The sequence below is a fragment of the Trichoplusia ni genome, chromosome 2 (assembly GCF_003590095.1).
Source record: "Trichoplusia ni isolate ovarian cell line Hi5 chromosome 2, tn1, whole genome shotgun sequence".
Lineage (NCBI taxonomy): Eukaryota > Metazoa > Arthropoda > Insecta > Lepidoptera > Noctuidae > Trichoplusia > Trichoplusia ni.
The window spans coordinates 2,745,329-2,765,205 of NC_039479.1; the positions used below are offsets into that span (position 1 = coordinate 2,745,329).

General features: G+C 39.4%; 1 protein-coding gene across 1 annotated transcript in view; it reads left to right on the plus strand.

The window, feature by feature from the left end:
* LOC113503342 overlaps positions 1 to 19,877 on the plus strand; it is a 22,246-nt gene continuing 2,369 nt past the window's right edge. The window contains exons 1-21 of the mRNA XM_026885223.1: positions 1 to 5,418; positions 5,577 to 5,778; positions 6,058 to 6,345; positions 8,168 to 8,301; positions 8,572 to 8,709; positions 9,199 to 9,304; positions 9,414 to 9,509; positions 9,860 to 9,997; positions 10,466 to 10,606; positions 11,176 to 11,295; positions 11,798 to 12,186; positions 12,369 to 12,715; positions 12,942 to 13,122; positions 13,630 to 13,800; positions 14,185 to 14,356; positions 14,579 to 14,700; positions 15,068 to 15,270; positions 15,359 to 16,842; positions 17,285 to 17,568; positions 17,745 to 19,277; positions 19,603 to 19,712. Of these exons, the coding sequence (XP_026741024.1) occupies positions 173 to 5,418; positions 5,577 to 5,778; positions 6,058 to 6,345; positions 8,168 to 8,301; positions 8,572 to 8,709; positions 9,199 to 9,304; positions 9,414 to 9,509; positions 9,860 to 9,997; positions 10,466 to 10,606; positions 11,176 to 11,295; positions 11,798 to 12,186; positions 12,369 to 12,715; positions 12,942 to 13,122; positions 13,630 to 13,800; positions 14,185 to 14,356; positions 14,579 to 14,700; positions 15,068 to 15,270; positions 15,359 to 16,842; positions 17,285 to 17,568; positions 17,745 to 19,277; positions 19,603 to 19,712 (11,605 nt within the window). The 5' untranslated portion in view covers positions 1 to 172. The remainder of the gene's footprint in view (positions 5,419 to 5,576; positions 5,779 to 6,057; positions 6,346 to 8,167; positions 8,302 to 8,571; positions 8,710 to 9,198; positions 9,305 to 9,413; positions 9,510 to 9,859; positions 9,998 to 10,465; positions 10,607 to 11,175; positions 11,296 to 11,797; positions 12,187 to 12,368; positions 12,716 to 12,941; positions 13,123 to 13,629; positions 13,801 to 14,184; positions 14,357 to 14,578; positions 14,701 to 15,067; positions 15,271 to 15,358; positions 16,843 to 17,284; positions 17,569 to 17,744; positions 19,278 to 19,602; positions 19,713 to 19,877) is intronic.

Consider the following 19,877-nt stretch of genomic DNA (forward strand, 5'->3'; position numbering starts at 1 on the left):
TCTGTGAAGGAGCGTAATTGGTAACTGCTTCTCCTGTCCACCATCGGTATAATATCAACAAGAAGAATTCCTAATAATGCTGTTTTGGATACAAATATTTTTTGTTAGGGATATAATGCGCAAATAAATATAATGTAAGTGGTGAGCTGAAAGACGGTTCTATTTTTATAACATGTCTGATACGTTGGATTTAGGTTCGAACAACCTATGCATACCTGAAGATGCATTTGAGAAATTCCAATCCATTTCAATGTACGAGGAACCGGCACAACTTTCATTAGCTAGACAAGAAACCTCGAAGGGGATGAACTCGCCGCAAAACAGTAATTGTGGTTTGATATTTGATAATGAGGTAATTGTCGGTACTGAAATCGAAATAAACACAATCTTTTCTGAGAGCAATCCGAGTCCTCTAGATATTCAAAACTCAAATAATCTCTACTTAGATACTTGTGTGACTGACGAACAGTTAAAAGACATATTAGAAGAGGATATTGTACCACAACAAGACGAATTACAAGTGGCTAACAAACCAAAGGAAGAACAGTTAGAAGTGGACACTGTACCACAGCAAGACGACTTATCAGTGGACACCCTACTACAACCAAATGTATTACAAATGGACATCGTACCAGAACCAGACAAATTGCAAAAAAATAATGCACCACAACAAAGCAAATCACAACAGGATTACAGACCACAACAAGAGGAAATACAAGTGGATAGCATATCACAATCTCCTAAAACAAGGAACAGTAGAAAGAAACGTCAAAATAGTGTTTACTATGAGCGTCCCTCTGTAGAAACTAAAAATGATAGTGGCTTAAAATCAAGTCAAGTCTCTAAAGAAACTTTGATTGAAAATAAAAGTAAAAGAGCAAAGAAGACAACACCAAGAAAATCTGTAGAAAACGAATTATCTAGTGCACCCTCAACATCACTTGGTTTAGATCAAGAGATAATTGGTGGTAAGAGAATACGTAGGAGACCAAAGAGGTATGCATCTTCAAATGTATATTTATACTCAAGTGATTCAGATCAGTCTGATACCCATAGGATAATTGAACCAGATGAGTTACCCAAAAGTGTTAAAAGCACTAAAAATAGAAGATCACAAAGGAAATCTTCTAAAACTCATGAACTGGAAGAAGAAAACCATGAATCTTTGCATCCTGAAGTCTTTTCCGAATTATGTGAGACACTAGCATTAAATCCAGTGAAACCAAATAGCAAAAGCAAATCTAAATCTAAAATTAAAATATTGAGTGATGTTAAATTAACTAATAGTGAGGATTTGGATAACATGACATTGAGCCAGATAAAGCAAAAAAAGAATGGTGTGGGTGAAAGTAAATCTAAAACTGGTAAATCAAAAAATGGTGTAAAACATGTTGATGTTGATCTACCCCTGCAACCACACAACAAGAGCGTGGAAAAAACCAAAGGCCGCTCAAGAGGAAGAGCGAGAAAAAAATCCACTATTGATAACACTCCTGAAAGTATTTCAACAATCCAGACTCCCCAAATAACTAATAATGAAAATAAGGAAATTGTAGAAACAATGAATCTTGAGACTGAAACTATCAGCTCAACTACAGACAGTGTTTGTAATGGCAACAATAGTACAAGTCAAGCTAACACTACTCTTGATACTAACATTAATGAATCCTTAGATGTTACTGACTCCTTTTCCACACGCAATACAAAGATGCCAACCATGTCAGACTTTGAATACAATATTGACAGTGGATTAAGTAAGGACAGTTCTGTAAATCAAGGCAATTCAAAACAGGACAACAGTTCATTGGCAGAAGATTCCTCTAAGAGACCTAAACGTAAAAAAGGTCAAGTTTTACATTATCAGGAAGAATCTGATGAGGATCCATATGCTAATATTGAATTATCTGATGACAGTGAACCAATAAGTAGGAAAGGTAAGAGATATTATTCAGATGATGAATATGTTCCCGGGAGAAAAGAGTTAACAGATGAAAACTCAACAGATAGTGAAGTATTAGAAATAGTTGATGAAGATAAACTGCAAAAGAAAAAACGTGTAAGAAGTAAAAAATCTGACAGCCAGTCACCACGTAAAAAAACAAACAAAGACAAACACAACACAACACAAGAGATTGATGATGATGATATTGAGGTGTCTTTGCAAGGCACTGTGATAAAAGGAGGTGATGAACCGCAACCCTCAACCAGCTGGGCCTGTAGTGATGAGTTTGAAAACTTCCTAGCCAAAAAGATTCAAGGGACAAATTTAAAAATAAAGAAAGTGTCATCTACCAATCCTAGTGAAACTAAAACCTTGGAAATACCTATGATTGATTCTGACGCAAAAAGAACTATTGAGATGTGTACCCAAACTAATATTCCTAAAATGGCATCTACTGCTGTACAGACCAGCTTGCCTTATGATGTACCTATGAAAGAAGCTATTGCTTTAACTGCTGAACAATCTGAGAAAGCATGTGAATTCTTGACTAGTATTGTGAATACAACATCTGAGTTAGGAACACTAATGACTCAAAAATCTGAAGACTTTATCAAAAAGAAAATAAACACAAATCACGTTAATGACACCATGAAAGTCGATTACTGTGTAAAAAAGTCCTTTTTGTTGCTTAAACTTGCTAAACATAATCTAACGCAGATGGAGGAAGACCTAGGTAAGCAATATGAAATATTCCTCAACTCGAATGGCCTTGCATATTGCAGAGAAGCACAAAAAGAGATATTGTCCACACCAAATGAGATTAGTAGTGACAGTGATTGTGAAATTGTAGAAGAACCAATTGTTGTCGAAAAACCTAATGGAAATAGAAATTGTGCAAGTGCAAAAAAAATTTTCCTTAACAAAGAATTATCTATCAAGATTAAAAAAAAGACATCGGAGAACAAAACTCTTAACATCCTAAAGAGTGGGTCATCTGTTTGGCTTGGTAAAACAGTGGTCAAAAAGGTTCAGTCAAATACTCAGTCTTTTTTAGCCCAGGACAGCCGAAATAAAAAACCTCCTGACAATAAAATAACAACAAAAATGGTAAGTGACTTTTTTAAGAATTATAACCATCAGAGAGTGATGTCCACTTGCGCTTCTTTTGTGACCACAGATTGGCTTAAAGTGAACACAGAGAGTGTGTGCAACTACTTTGTAGTAAAGCCACTCAATTTCAAAAACAATGTTAATTATCCTGAGAATGGTGAAATCAGTATGAATAGCACAGCAAGCAATACCAGAGCTGCTGGGAGAAATCATGATTTTAATAATGTTAAAAATAATGCTAAATGTAACATAGTTACAAGTCCAGAGACACTGTTCAAAATGTGTTATAGAAAAGTAAGAAACCAATTGCATGAAAATAGTTGTGTCAAAGAAGTTTGTCAACAAATACGAAATGAACTTGCAGATGGGAAAAAGGAGCCAGTAACATTGTTGCAACTGTCTTTGAGAGCTTTGGGTGGGGAAGCTGCGGACAACGAGGAGCGCAGCACGTCGTCATCTCAAACCATACTCTCTTATGAAACATCACAATCTGCACTGCCTCTTAAAAAGCTGTGCTACCAAAAAGTAGTAGAAGTGCTGTACCATAGTCAAAAGGATTCCGGAGAAGCTCAGCAAGCAGATGAAACAAGCTTGAGTACACTGGCATTCAATGATCTTCTTCCTATCAGCTCACCTAATAATTCATATCAAACAAGAAGCTTTGAATATGGGATCAAGTCTCTTTTTAAATTATGTGTAGAATTCATACAAAGAAATCAAGTTTATGATAATAATATTTTCATACCTAAAACATTAAAATCCCTTTCCTTTAAGAGTGTACAACAATTGCTTTATGGAGAGTTTAATCATGACCTTATGTTATCTAGTCAATTTAATTTTACTGTTCCTCAACATGATGGTGAAATAACTACTCCAGGTCTAACAATAAATTCTGTAAATACATTATCAGAGGAAGCTTTCTTGAATCTAGAAGAGTCTCATGCAGATGGCTCTGATAGGTCTGAGTACTTTGATGATTTTGTCCAAGAAGACCATTACGAGTCCGAGTTTAATGAGACGGAAGATAATAACCAAACAGAGACTAATTGGGTATCTCAAGTGCAATTGAAGGAACTGAGATCATGTGTAAATAATAATAATTCGTCAGCAGCAATTAAAGAAGAAAATATGCTATTACCAACTCAAATTAAAATTGAACCAGCAGAGGAATTGCCAGAAAATGAAGACTGTCCAGCTTTCGTCAAGACTGAGCCTACCGCGCCGGGACTTGACGAGATGACAATGTTTCCCGGTGTGAAACCAGAACTTGACCCCGAAACATCTGGATCAGGTACAGTTCCACAGAATAATAGTGAATACAGCATTGACGCTTTTGAAGAGTTTGTCACTTCCAACAAGCTCGTAAATGGTCTACAGGGCTGCGATATATACAGCCAGAGTGCAGCACGAGTACGCAGGCAGCACGAACCCGATTATTATGAAGAAGTTGATACAAGTATGAGCTTACTAGTTCCGCAGACGTATGAACCGCTGAGTGTTGACACAGCCAAAGGGAGCCTAATGGAGACCAGCTCTGATGAAGACATATCGAAAAGTAAAAAAGGTATAGGCAAGAAAAAAGTTGATAAGCGTAATAAAAGTAAAAATAAAAAACTTGAACAACAATCTACCAGCAAAGATGTCCCCGCGCAATCCAGGGACGAGTCATCGCTTGTAGAAGTAGCTAATTTGACAAAAAAAATGAGGGACAGAATAACTCAAGAAGAGGAAAGAGATGCTTCTACAGATTCTGAAAATGAAGATTTACCTCTTCGTTTAAGAAGGAGAAAGGACCAACAGAATCAAGCTCAAACCAGTAAAACCAAAGACAGTCAAAGCGAAAACAGTGAAATTCAATGTAATAATGTAGATTCGACTGACAAAGTCGACGATGTTGACAAATTCACTGGATTTACGGCTATTGATCAAAACGAGATGTCTACGTATAAAAAATACATGGAATTCGTATACGATAAAATTATGCCCAAAGATGAGGCAACACAGGATTCTAAGGATTCCTCAACGGCCAAAGAAAGTCAAGATAGTAATATAGGTGAACTTATAAGTCCCGATGAGCCTGTAGAACTCTTAGAGTGTGAACCAACGATGCCTATTTTCGACGACATTGCTGACGGTCGAAACGAAAATATAGATGAACCAAAAGAAATAGTAGATAAACCATTAAAGCAGAGCGCTCCGTCATTCGTAGATCGTCATGGTTGGCACTGCTATCCACTTGATCCAGAAGATACCAAACTCTACCTAAGTAATTGTGTGGTTTTGGAAAAATTGCCGGGATCCTTTTTCAACACATATTTCGAGTATCAAAATATGAATATGGATGAAAATGACGCCGAAATCAACAGGTAAATTATTAAAGAAATTTGTGTTTATAAAATGTTTATTTCCATAATTTGAGTTAACTATGACAATCTGCTTCATTTATAAGTATTTTAAAAACAGCTTTAGAACAATTTGTTCTATAATTTTCTAAAGAAATAACCATTTGAAAATTATGTTCCAGGTTAACAAACTTGAACACATTGACTAGGGCAGCACAAGTGAAAGAAGTAAAAAGTAAAAAGTCTAAAAGGGATGCTACAGGTACCATCAAATCTGAGCCTGGCAGTGACCCTGCAAGCCCTTCCAACTCCGACCATTATGAAGAATTGGAGCCTTCTGATGATGAAGGCACCAGGGTGGAAGATGAAGTGCCTCCACCTATGGTAAGTATACAACTAAACTTTATATAAATTATATGAGTTATTTATGAAATAAGGAATAGGTAAACATTCCAATACCCACAGGTAGACTACCCATTCATTTCGGGATCTGAATGCAGCTGAAATACCTAGTTCTTCTGCAGAGGCCGATAGCAAATATCATAAATATAAATGCCAATCTGAATATAAATAACGACAAATAAAAAAGTTTCTGTGAAAATTGAACTTGCTTAAATTTTCATTTTGAGTATTTGACCCTTTCAATCTTAACTTTTCTTACAGCCCCAAAGGCAAACAGAAAACGCTATTGCAAAAAATCTTCTGATGGACGACAACAATAGCGATGCCGACGAACCTCATATTAAAGAGGAGCCTTTAGATAAAGAAGTTAAGAAGTCCAAAGAGAACAGCAAAACTAGGAAGTCTGGTGTTGAGTTATCTGACAGTGAAGACTTAATGCTGACTGCAGACAAAGTGATGAATAAGGAGCTGAATCAGTTGCATGCACCTGTAGTGCTTGACGAAGCTAAGGAGACGCCCACGAACGGACCCGTTACTAGGAATAAACAGGTGATATAATAGTCTGCTTTATAATACGTTACAAAAACGGAGTGTGCGGCTGCAGTTACTGTACTGAAAATCCTGTATGACGGAAATTTCCTCTTAAAAAGTTCTGAAAAAAGTCCGCAACAACAATTTTATAGTATATTTATTTATTTAACGAAAGTACAATTTTAAAATTACATTTGTTTTTATGATTAAAAATCCTCGCCAAACATTTCGTTTAAAGGCGAGAAGCGCTCTTTTCTTTTTCTTACTAGCATAGCAGCAGCTAGTTCTCATAAATAATGATCCCTCAAATTTATTGGTTACCCAAACGAGTTTTTAGCCTGCTAGTATGGTACCGCTGGCTCTAGTGTCACGATTCGTACTTGAGCGGTTTATTTTATTTTCCTATTGATTGGCTAGAAAAGTGTGGTGCCGTGCAAAGCATGTTAGTTTGCGAAAGCGATTCTGTGGCGCCAGTAAAGTTAAACTCAAAGTCTCGTCGTTTTTAGTCTCATTATTATTAAAATTATACACGGTATTAGTCGCAATTCAAATTCTTTGAAATATAGATATGTTTATTTTCCAGGAAAATAACTCTTCTTTACTCGTGTTTAGACCCATAATTTCATAACAAAAAAGTAATCTTCCATTTATAGAAATTTGATCCTTATTTGAAAGCAGTAAAGCTTAAAATCACGACCGATCTTTTGTTAACCAGTCATATGTACATATAAACATTAATCAATGCTAAGGTCAAATACAAAAATAATATTATTAAAATATGGACCTTATCGTAAAGACACACAGCTCATCTCAATGTGCCTCGAAATTCCTTATCGGCATTATTACTACTAAATTAAACTACTGTTTTTTGAAGTTTGTTGTTTCCGGCTAATATTCACGACAGTATGATGATAAGGACTAAACCGCGAATATTATTAGTAGTAGAATATATTATTATAAAGTTAGCGTGTCGTGTCAGTGTAAGTGTCAAGACAATGCTAGGGGCAACACAACGGGCCTACGGTACCTTCCGTCCCAACTTCTGCGTAAAAATAGAGCGAATGTGCGTAGTGCTTGTCCTGTAAATAGTGAATTAGTGTAAATAGTAATAAAAAAGCGGGAAGAATATTATCTAAAACTATTGTGCGAGTTTAAATACCTATTTACAAACATCGGCGCGGGGACCCGGGCGCGCTGTGCCGGCACCACTCTATTGACAATAGCATCGATCAATCATGCGTAATTGATTAAATAAGCTATAGGTGCTACCTGAGGCATTTTTTTTGTGGCCTGGTTTTGATTCCACTGCTTGGCAAAGGCCTCCCCCTAATGCCTCTCTAAGGCATTTAAATATTTTCAGTTTAATCTAAGTACGATGTTTTACTAGTTACCTAGTTAGTACAGTGTGACCCATTATTATATGCTTAAAAAGTTGACTGCCGATGGACAGCGCGCGACACAAAGCGCAACGTTCAACGTTCTTCGAAAAGATATTCAATGAGATTAAATGATTTCAAGGGTAAAAGATAAACACAATTATGCTGTCTTGGACTATTTTTTACGAGGAACTATACCGTCATACATATACATGATTTTTACTTGACAACTGTTGACGCAGCGCACGCACAAAATAGTAATATCATTGTATAATATTCTATAGCCATAATAAATAGTAAATATCTAGCCATAATAAATGGGCTATCCGACACTGAAAGAATTTTTAACTAGGCTTGGGCCGACTACTTTCTGATGCTAGCGCTTTCGAACAAACTCTTCAACTTTCTAATATAGCATAGACGAAACTAATTAGGGTTAATCCGTAACTTGTTGTATATTTTAGAAAAATGGGTCTAAAAACCAGTCATCGGGTAGTAAAGTAATAGTTGAGGATGATTCTTCATCTGAAGAAGAAAAACAGTGGGTCACGACTAAGGAAAAGCTTCTTAAAAGGCTGTGCAGGAAGGAGGATCAAAGGTATGGATACAATAGATATAGTGACATCACAAAAACAATAATTACTATTATGTGTTATACTTTCAGAAGATTTTTTTTTCAATTTGATTATTGTAATTACTGTGGGCCTAACGCCACAGCTTAAAGTAATATTCATGCGGTTGTGAAAGAGAAACGCCGCTCTTAGCCGCCTAGTGTTGTCACGCTTTTATAAATGCAATAATATTACTTGGCGGTACTCTCTCTTAATTCTAATATGCATTCAAAGCTATAGTCTTACAATAATTGCAGTCTGGACGACGCCAAACGTGCGAAGCTTGTAACCGAGTTCATCGAGAGACGCACCGACTGTCCCGACTCGTATCACAGGCCGCGACATAAGTCCAAACGCACCAGCAAGAAGGTTCTCGAGCGACAGAAACAACTAAGGTTTTGAACTACTACGTTTGTTAAAAAATCCCCCTTTTGTTCAAAACTTTCACCCCCACAGCGTTTGAATGGCTCGGCCGATTTATCAGTCATGTCTAAGAACATTCGCACATAATCCACCTTTAATACAAATTAAGATAAATTGATATAGTTCAATGCGTTCGGGAGCTATTATCACTGATAGACAGATAGTTGCCAAAATAAAAATTGTACTCGTAGTCATAATTATGTAAATATAAACATATTTTCTCGATTAATGCATTAACAACAAAGAAGAAGGTATGACTTGGCTAGTTCTCGTCTGTAAATATTTGTGTTTGATGGCTGGTTTCTACTGGCAAGCCAATTTTTTCTTAATTATAAACACAACTTTCGATAACTTTCGAATAAGACAATTCCTTTTTTAAACAGTTTCCTTTTACCTTAAGTAGCATCAAACATTTAGGATGTAGCACAAAATAAATATTGATGTAAAAATATAATTTCCAGAGTGTTATCAAGAGAGCTTTTCGGTGAGCCAGACCCTTCGACATCTAAAAGATCACAGAAGGCTCAAGCTAGCCTACTCTACAAAGGTCGTCGTAATATCAGAAAGGTATATTCACCTATATCAAGCAAAACCGCATTAGTTGCGAAAAATATATTTAAACAACTACCGTTAAGTATGTAGAGACCATTTATTAACTCAATGCATTTGGTGTCAGGTTATCGACAAGAAATCTTTAGCGCGAAGTACAGTCGTAGCTAACATGGAGGAATTTGAGAGAAAAAGAAGACTGAATGCAAGGCAAGCCGCTCTGGTAAGTAATTGTTATTATTTCTGATCATGAATTCACTCACGCATGTGTAGAACAAAATCTCCCTCATTAACACCCCCTCTTATCACATACGTCGATCTTTAACGGCCCATTGATAGCTATTTGCTAGTTGCTTTGATAGATAGCTATTTCAAATTAAATGAAAAAAGAATTAACAAAATCAGTTCATCTAGTCTGAAGCTCCGAGGTAACAAAAATAAAAAAAATACAGGCGTATTGAGAACCTCTTTTTCGAACTCGGTTGATAATCAATTTATTTGATATTGTAATTTGCCTTTTTAGCTTTTGTAAAAGGTACCCTGTCTCCACTGTATCTTTGTATTTAATTCTAGCGTGAACGGCTCGGCTGCGAGGAGGGTGTAAACGTGCTAGTCATTAACGACGAGGTCTGTCTGGAGTACGACTTCGAAGCCAACCGGCCCATCGTCACCGTTCACTCCTTCTTCACTAAAGTCATGAAGGCACATCAGGTATTACGGGATTTTTTAATAAATTTTATAGTGATTTTTATGAGGTTAATGCTTACTTAAAAGATAGATTAGTTTATTCATACTTATTTATCGGATTTTCCCGACTAGCTTCGGTCCCAACCGTAGTCTTTAATCATGAGCTGATGCGGCGGTGAGATCGCGAGTCGAACTGCTATGGTTTTTTTTTGATACGGGCAAATGGTTTTAGTTTTAAAAGTAAATAACTGGTGAGTAATAAAGTACTACAATAATGGCGACGAATTAAGGTTCTAAATATGAAGTATTTAGCGGTTTAATAATACCAAAATGTAAATGTTTGGTAGGCCTAATTTCATACAGAAAATGATTGCGTATTGATTAGGAAATGTATTTTACTTGAATGCTTTGAATGTTGCTACATTTAAAGTAGGTGTGTACACCATATCTCTTGATGTATGTACAAAGTGTAATTAACTGTTCCTTGTGCAGTACGAGGGCGTGAAGTTCATGTGGGACGCGTGCTTCGAGAGCGTGTCGGAGCTGGAGGCGGGGCGCGGCGGCGGCGGCTGCATCCTGGCGCACTGCATGGGGCTCGGCAAGACGCTGCAGGTGCTGGCGCTGCTGCACACGGTACGGGGGGACACACAACACTCGCATACTTACAGACGAAGGACTCTAAGATGGTCTTCTCTATGTTCATGATGAACTCTTCTCTGCCTTCTCCATCTCTTCTCTCCCCATCTTCTTTTCCAACTTTTTATCTTCCATTATAAAATATTAGTTTTATGTGATTAAAAACTCTGCCAAAGTGGTAGTTGCAAAGTTGAAAATATTGGAGAGAGCTATCAAAGAGTTGCAAAATAGAATGATTGCATTTTTTTTTTTTTTCAGCCATTACTTTCCCACTGCAGGGCAAAGGCCTCCCTTAGGTTCTTCCACTCTGTCCGGTCTATTGCTTTTGCCATCCACTGTTTGTGGTACGCATCCAGTTCGTCGCGCCATCTCATTCGAGATGATTGCATTACTGTGAGAAAAACAAATCACAATTAAACAAATATAGTTTTAAATGTTTTAATGACGACGCCAGTAACATGGACTTGATTACGCAATTCCGGAAGTTTAGACTTTAGGATTTCAAATAATTTGAAGCTTGTGTCTTCAATTCCTCATTTTCATAACATTCTTTTCCTCGTTACCAGGTCCTGACGCACCCCCGCGTCGGTATAAAGCGAGTTCTCGTGGTATGTCCTCTGTCGACCGTACTCAACTGGGTCGACGAGATCCACAAGTGGATCGGACCCGTTACTAATAAAATCAAGGTGAGGTTCTTTGATAACATATATGTGTATTTGCATGCTTTTACAGTGGATTCACTCATATTTGTAAATAGCGCCATCTGTGGGTAACTTTGTGTACTAACACAGCTTTGGTCAGTGTTGCAAACTAATATTTTTTTGTTTCATAGTCTAACATCATGTAAATATATAATACACCTGAATACAGTTCTTATTGTTGTTTACTTTGCTTTTTCAAGCAACGCAAAATGAAAAGGAAACTACAGGTATGGCACGTTACACGTTCATTTTTGCTGTGGCTGCATGATTTGCAGTTATGGGCATAATTCACTCTACACCATTCAATCAATAACCTCATCTTATCGCGGCTCGCGGCTTCCGCCAAGGTTTGCCACAATACCCAGTCTTCCGCCTTCCTCATGCACTGACTCAGCAGCTACCTCTTTTTAAATCATCGGGCTAATAAGCGAAGAGCATACCTATTTAAAACTGCAGAAAACAATTATTAAAGATTCGTTTTCTATAGGTATTCGAACTATCAAAGCTAAAGAAGACTTACGAACGCGCATACCAACTTGAAGACTGGTTCAATGGCGGAGGCATTTTCATCATAGGCTACGAGCTCTTCCGCAGCCTCTCAACCTTGGACCCGTTCCTCGATGACATACGACCGACCATCATAAACAAGATCCGGACAGCCCTATTAGACCCCGGTCCAGACATCATAGTGTGCGACGAAGGACATTTACTGAAGAATGATTGTTCCGTACTCTCTGTAGCCATGAGTAGGGTTGTCACGAAACGGAGAATTATATTGACGGGCACGCCCATGCAGAATAACTTGAGAGAGTATTACTGTATGGTGAACTTTGTCAAACCTAATTTATTAGGGACGTATGCTGAGTATTCTAACAGGTTTGTGAAACATTTTCTTTATTCTTTTTTAATACTTTCTGGTCGAAGTATGTGTTTGATTCAAAAAGAAAATTTGATTTTAGATTTAATTACACTAATAATGTTCAGAAATTCACAGATCCATGTTACGTAGACCTTCTACATTAGATTCCTGAAAACTAATCTTTATTCTAACTGTCTAGGTTCGAAAATCCAATAATGAACGGTCAGCATCGCGACTCAAGAGAAGAAGACATCAAGCTAATGAAAGCCCGAACTCACATCCTACACAAAGTTCTGGAGGGTTGTTTACAAAGGCAGGAGGCATCAGTCCTATACCCCTACCTCCCTAAGAAACACGAGTACACCCTGTTCATAACGCAGACGGCGTGCCAGTGGAAACTGTACAAACATTACTTGAACCACTACGGGAATCAATCCAAACAGAGCATTTTAAAAGACTTCCACATTCTACAGAAAATCTGGTCGCACCCACAAGTGTTGCATAACTTCCAGACTAAGGCGCAGGATCAGAGGAATAAAATTAAAGGTAGGTGGGGAAACAGGCTCCTTAAGATTCGAACACTAATACTGTACCTTTTGGTATCTGAAGCAGTTCTATTGTCACTTCATTGGAAACGTCAACAGCAACAGTCTAAAGGGTCCCTTATATTGGAATATTTGAATCCACTACTTCAAGTTTAGTATAACCTCAATTAATCTAGTATGACATCATAATAACAATATCAAAATGAATTTTAATATTAAAATTCCAGCTGAGAAGCTAGAAGACGACTTAGCAACGGAAGACTTGGAGGAGATAAAACCCAACCCCACGGACCTGTGGTGGCTGGAGTACATGGACGGAGGCAACATGCTGGAGACCCTCGACAGCTCCAACAAGTTCGTCGTCGTGTTCCGGATACTGGACGAGTGTATCGCTCTGGGAGATAAAGTGTAAGGGAGAAAATTTTAGTGTGGTGATGATACTTTTTTTGTCTGGGAACTCTTTTCTTGGTTGGTTATGTTTACGTGGGTACTTTTTCCCCGTTAACGATCTTTTTGAGGTATATTGTAGAACATTTAAAAGGTATAGTATAAATTCTGGGTAATAAGTGTAGGAATATTAATGTGATGTGGCTGGTCTGCGAATTTTGTTGCAATGTGCGAAATGTATCGTAGTCAGAGTTTTTTACTTGTATCGTTTTACTTATTGATTCTGAATTTATTATATTTCATTGAATACTATTAGGTGAATATACCATATTTTATTTTTTGGCAAGATGCGAATTTGAGTTTAAAATCATGAGAATCGAGTTAATTTTTTAAAGACTTGTACAAAATGCTCCATATTTTTATGTCCAATCCATGATAGAAATATAAGTCAATCAATGAGTTAAGTTGAGTATTCAATTTTGGCTTCATAAGTTTAAGACTCAACTTCAACTAATCCCTACCTCACAGACTGATATTCTCAACGTCACTGTTCTGCCTGGACGCGTTGGAGTACTTCCTGAAGAAGATCAACAAGTGGAGCCTCGGCCAGGAGTACTTCCGGCTGGACGGGTCGGTCCCCGCCGAGGTGCGCCAGAAGTGGTGTCGCGAGTTCAACGCCGACAGCAACTATAAGACTAAGTTAGTTTACAATAGAACTTTTTTATAAAGCAGTGAAATAGGTTAAAGTATCTTTATTCAATATTGGAGTGGCCTCTTGGTCTAGCGGTTAGACACCTTGAGACTGGAGGGCGTGGAGTCGATTCCCGATACGTAAAAGAATTTTCTTGTCTACTAAGCAACTTTCTTGTCTACCCTTTTCACAAGTTACATCAACTACTCGGCTATCCGTGCAGTAAACGTTTTAAGAGATCTTATTTCAGTAGTGGCCAACCTCATCTCAATCATACATTCTAGAATATCATAGAATATCATTCGGCACGATCTAGTTCCTGAATACGACAGACAACACCTTTTCACCCATTGGTACCGTAAATTCTGACTTTATGAATATTATTATCCCAGACTATTCTTGGTATCGACCCGCGCCGGCTGCCTAGGCCTGAACATGACGGCGGCGAACCGCGTCATCATCTTGGACACGTCGTGGAACCCCGCGCACGACATCCAGAGCATCTTCAGGGTCTATCGCTTCGGGCAGAAGAAGGACTGCTTCATATACCGGCTCGTTGCTATGGTGAGTTGCTCCTATATTTTGTAACTTCTGTATTAGGGCTGTTATAGAGCTCTGGAAGGGAAATCACTGTATATCGGGATCAAGAAATTATCTGCAACCTGGTTTCGTTCTGTTTTTGATTTGATTATAATATATGTAGTTCCTAATTCGAAATTGGAAATTATGTACTAAAATTAAGTCCAACTTCTTATTACGACTAACATCTGTGACTATTAATCCCAGGGTACGATGGAACAGAAGATTTATGAGCGCTCGGTGACTAAGCAAGCCGTCGCCTGCCGCGTGGTCGACGAGCAGCAGATCGACCGACACTACAACATGGCTGACCTCACTGAGCTCTACAAGTAACTATAACCTTATTATTGTTGTTTTTTTTTTGTGTGGCAATCTATCTTGGACCCGTTTGTTTTATATTAGGTTTGCGAAAGTTATTTGGTGTGTTATTCATTTTATCGAGTACATTTTGAGCAACATTGTCTCCCAATATTCTGACACGACAGCAGTTCGCAGTAACAAAAGCTCTGGTTACCAGACCAGTGGCACTATCAGTGGCTTTAAAAGAAACTAAGCTGATTAGCATCGCCTTCAGCTGTTTGCAAGCGCAGGCAGAACCGTTCGACAGCGTTGTCGACACTTTTCGACTGTCGCGCACAAAGCCGACGGCCTCGTGCATTATAGAGCAACCATAAAGCACGTATGTGTGTCTCGCAGGTTCGACGAGCTGGGCTCGTCGGTGGCGGGCGGCGTGGCGGTGGGCGTGGCGGACGTGGCGCTGCTGCGCGTGGCGCGCCTGCCCGCGCTGCACGCCGTGCACGAGCACGACTCGCTGCTGCGCGGCTCGGCCGAGCAGGGCCTGCCCGAGCACGAGCGGGACGCCGCCTGGGTGCAGTTCCAGCAGGAGCAGGCGCACAAACGTAAACACGCCCCCTTATACACACGTCATACACTTCAAACAACTTAAGTTAGGAACGATATCTAACTTGAACTTTTACCTATTTGCAGAAATAGAAAATGAACTGCTAGATGAAGCTCCGAAAACGGCAACGAAACGATTGCACGGTCACGACTATGCTCTCTCACCGGCGCCGGCCGATATCAAGACTGAAGACAAAAGTGATGACTTTCAGCCAAGCGAAACCAAATCTAAGAAGGGAAAGAAAATCATCAAGTGTTTAATACCAATACAGGATAACAAGAACAATGAAATTGTCCCAGACATCAAAGTTGAGCCAACTCCTACCTCAAGCAAAGCCAAGAAACGTCCCGCGTCGCCAGAACCCGGCCCCAGTATAGACAAAGACGCAATGAATGAAGAAATCATGGTCGAGAAAATAACAGACATACTCCTCAAACACAACTTCCAATATAAAAAGGGGCGGGGCGTGGTAGGGACTCTCGTGTCAAAAGTCAGGAGTCTAGTAATGAAAGGGTACATAGATAGTGAGGACAAAGCAGACGAGTTGACGTCTAGTATAGCTGATGTCTTGCTTCCGAAGCAAGTGTCAGTGCCGATGGCGACCAACATCATGTGCGAGTCCATCAACAACTCTGCAGCACCTTGTTACAGGACTGAACCTGATGCTCCACCAGCACAAGTAAGGCAAAAGCCTGGACCAGCTTCAAAGAAGAAAGGTGCCATTCCCCAAGATAACACGCCTAGAACAACCCCAACGTTGCCTGACGCGGCCGTAAACGACCCCAGCACAAAAACTAAACGGAGAGCAGCTATACAGGCTGAAAAACATATCGACTATCTAGTCCAAGACGTTATTATCGATCTAGACGATGACGACAATGACGCAGGTGACGCAGATTTCGTACCGGTAAATACCCCTAACAAAAGCCAAAAAAAAACGTCAAAAAACGGTATTTTTTTAGAAAACGCAAATAGCGACGGCACTTTAAACGCTGATTCACAAAACCCTAAAGCTGTTGATGTTGTCGCTTCTAATTTTAACAACAACCTGAAAGTTTATACACCTTCTTTTAGTAAAATTAAAGTTACATCTGAAAACAAACACGTTGAACTACCTAAACCTGTACCCGGTAGAGATTACTCAAATTCAGTTAAACCAACAGTAAATAATGAAAAGAAAAGTAATCCTCCACTCGACGCAAGTATCAGTATACTGTTAAGTGATGATGAAGAACCTATAAGCGCCAAGGAACCGTCGAAAACATCAAAGGAGCCGCCGAAAACATCAAAAGCACCGCCGAAAATATCAAATTACCCGTCAAAGAAAGTAACAGAAACTCCGAAGATCACAGAAACAGTAGATGACGAGGTTGTGCCTTTACCAGCAACGTTATTGAGAAACGAGAATTTTATCAACATAGTCGCTTATACTTATTTATCTGGTAACCCTATGCTGGATGAAGACGCTGCGAAGCTTGCCGCTCAGTATAGTACGCTGAAGGCCTTTGACGAAGTCAAGCGGACCGGGAAAGATATCTGCAGCGGACCGATCTATGATATAGCCATTAAGGTAACATTATTCAAAAATATTTTTTTTTAAGATTGCTTTTTATAGATATCTCGTATTTAATAATTCGTAGGTAGGTTCGTAGTCAACCTTTCGACCGCTCCACTACACAAATAGCTCTACCGACTAAGCGACAGTAGTCATTATTATGTAGGATACAATTAACTTCTTCGAATTTCTTTAGTTTTTCATCGAAAAGGTCAATAAAGAATTTAGATTAGGCTCCTAGATCATAACTAGAGGTTAGGTAAGTCGGCTGCAGTACTTGCAGGTGTAGACGTAGAGCGGCAAATCATTCAAAATCAAAATCAAAATTCATTTTTTCAAATTAGGCTACTAAGTAGCACTTTTTGAAGGTCAGGTTACATTGGACAGCACCCAGTTTCGCCCACCCATCACAACATTCACAACTCCAATAGTCTTGACACTCGTTTTCCTTCAACAGGTCGTAGGCAAAGATGTACTCAAAAAGATGCAGGTCTTTATCGATAAAACAACAGTCGGGAGTGCCGACACGGCATTAACTGAAAAAGAGATGACCAACCGTCTCCTAGCTACACCTAAAAGTTCTGGAAAACCGCCTGAATTACTAAAGAGCTTTTCCCAGGCCTTTAGAAATGACGTCATTAATGGCAAGTTGGGAAGTACTGCGGTACCACCAAAGGTGCAAAGAAAGCAACCTGCGGTAACTATCACTCCGATCCCTCCCGGTGTCGTTCCTGTTGGTCTGTGAGTATTTTGTTGAAGTAGTATGATAATCCTCTTAAAAAGCAATACTATATCGATTTAAAAAATCAATTTTTACTTGTACAGTTTGCGCTAACTAAAGTCTTATCAGACCTCACTTGCACTGTCCAATATTTTTATGCTAAACAATTTAATTAATATTCAATTTAATTGTTCAGGGTCCAAATGGCTAACAACTCGTTCGGAGACTCTGGCGGCGAGTGCATTCTTCCGGACAGCGAAAATACCATCACTAACAACCAAGACCGCGCTGATGCCTCCGTGAAACCCGCGCAAATCGTTATCAATTGCGTGTCTAGTACTCCGCCTAAGAAACCCGTTCTGTTAAAAGCGATGCTGGAGAAACCACTTAATGAAGAAAAACTTGCAAACAGTGCGGTTAGTTTAAGAAAAACATTGCCGAAACCTGATACTCCAGTGAGTACAGCGAGCCAACCGCTGCGGGTCACAGCGTGGCTGCCGACGTCACCAGCGTCAGCGCCCGTCACCTCTAACGCGGCTTCTAACTACATCTCCCTGGACAGTGACGAGGAAGACACCGCTACGAAAACACAGCCGACCGCGCGAGCCGCCATTACCTTGCCTCAAGAAACTACCATTACAAGCATAACACCGACCACCAGTATCACACCAGTGCCCCCTTACTCGCCACACCCACAGGACCAATCGGCCGCGATGCCGGTCCCCGTCTCGCTGACTATGGCGAACGCTCCCAGTGTCAGTCTGTCTTTGCTACAAAACCACGCTCCTGTCGTAACACCAACGCCGGGACGGAAGACGTTGGTGGTAAAGCAGGTCAGCATGACAGGTCAGCATAGGAAGATCCTTCTAGTGCCCTCTGATAAACTCGCCTCCATGAACAATACACCTTCAATCACGGTGCAGCCATCGGAACAGCCTCAGTCGCCGCCGCCGCCGGAGTCGCAGCCGGAGTTGCAGCCAGTCAGCTTGCTTCTATCAAAAACATATACTAAAGCAAAGGCAAAGGCTAAAACACCGGCCATAGGCACGGGGGACATCCTAAAAGTATCAAAATCGGGTAAAATTGCAATTATTCAAAAACCTGACAGCAAGGTAACTGCGGTAACCAGTGCTAAGTCTATTGACCTTACGGACGTTCCTAGTACATCTAAGCCAAGTATTCCAAAAGCCTCGACTGTGACAATTAACCTGACAGATGAAATTACTTTAACAACGGCAAAACCGAAAGTCGACAAGAAACAAGAACAAAAGAAAGCAGCCTCTAAACTAGCAAGTCAAAGCAATGGAAAATCGAGCTCTAGTTCTGACGAGTCCCTCTCAATCTTCAAGGACGTTGTGCAAATCCAAGCGTCAGACTATTCCGAACCACCTCGGCCCCAACACAAACATAAATCAAGTGCTGTACGCCCAGAAAAAAGCAACGTATCTTTGAATGATAAAAAGCAGTCCACTCTTAAGACGGCGGATGGCAAGAAACTAACACAAGTGCCGCAAAGTAAGGTACCGAAACATATAAACGCGGCAGTGAAAATAAAAATAGAGGGCTTAAATAAAACCAAAGCACTTAGTAGGAAGGAACAGGACAACTTCATTAGGAAAGCGATGACTAGTATAATTAAGCCTACTACCGGAAAGAGGCCGGAGAAGAGGGGCAGTGGCTCCAAAACCAAAAGTAGCGCCACCGCAGCTCCGGTCACTGTAGACCTCACGTAAGTCATATTATTATAAAATATGCAATATACTTACTATAAAAAGAGTTGTTCATGACATAAGTAAATAGATGTTTTACAAATGAAATAAAGTTAAGTGTTTTGTACCTATGCAACTAAGTGTCTCACAAAATGTCGTCTAAAATATAATATATAGCTAATATAGCTCTTCATTCTACTTGGCAGTGTCAAAGACAGTGTGACGTCAACTGCGAGGTTTTGCTATGCGTCTGCTGTTCGTCGTTTTGACGTTCCATGACTTTGAATTTGCATTTTTAGTATTTGAATAAGTGTAACACTCAAATAGCATGTTAATATTTTACAGGAATACTCCGTTAGTGTACGCATCATCAATTACGTCAAGCATTGGTGGCGCCGCAAAGAGGTTGTCTTCTAACGTAGACAAGGCGACCGCTAAAAAGAAAAAGACTGAACGTAAGTTTAAATAAATTATTTAAAGGTTAGGCTCCTCCTCTCACGTGCCCTTTTCACTTTGGGTCTTTAAATGTCGAATAAGTATACCTTAAGATTGATAATCATTTGCTCGCCACAGAACAACAAGATTGATTTGATTTTATAAACGTATACCGACAGCTAGCG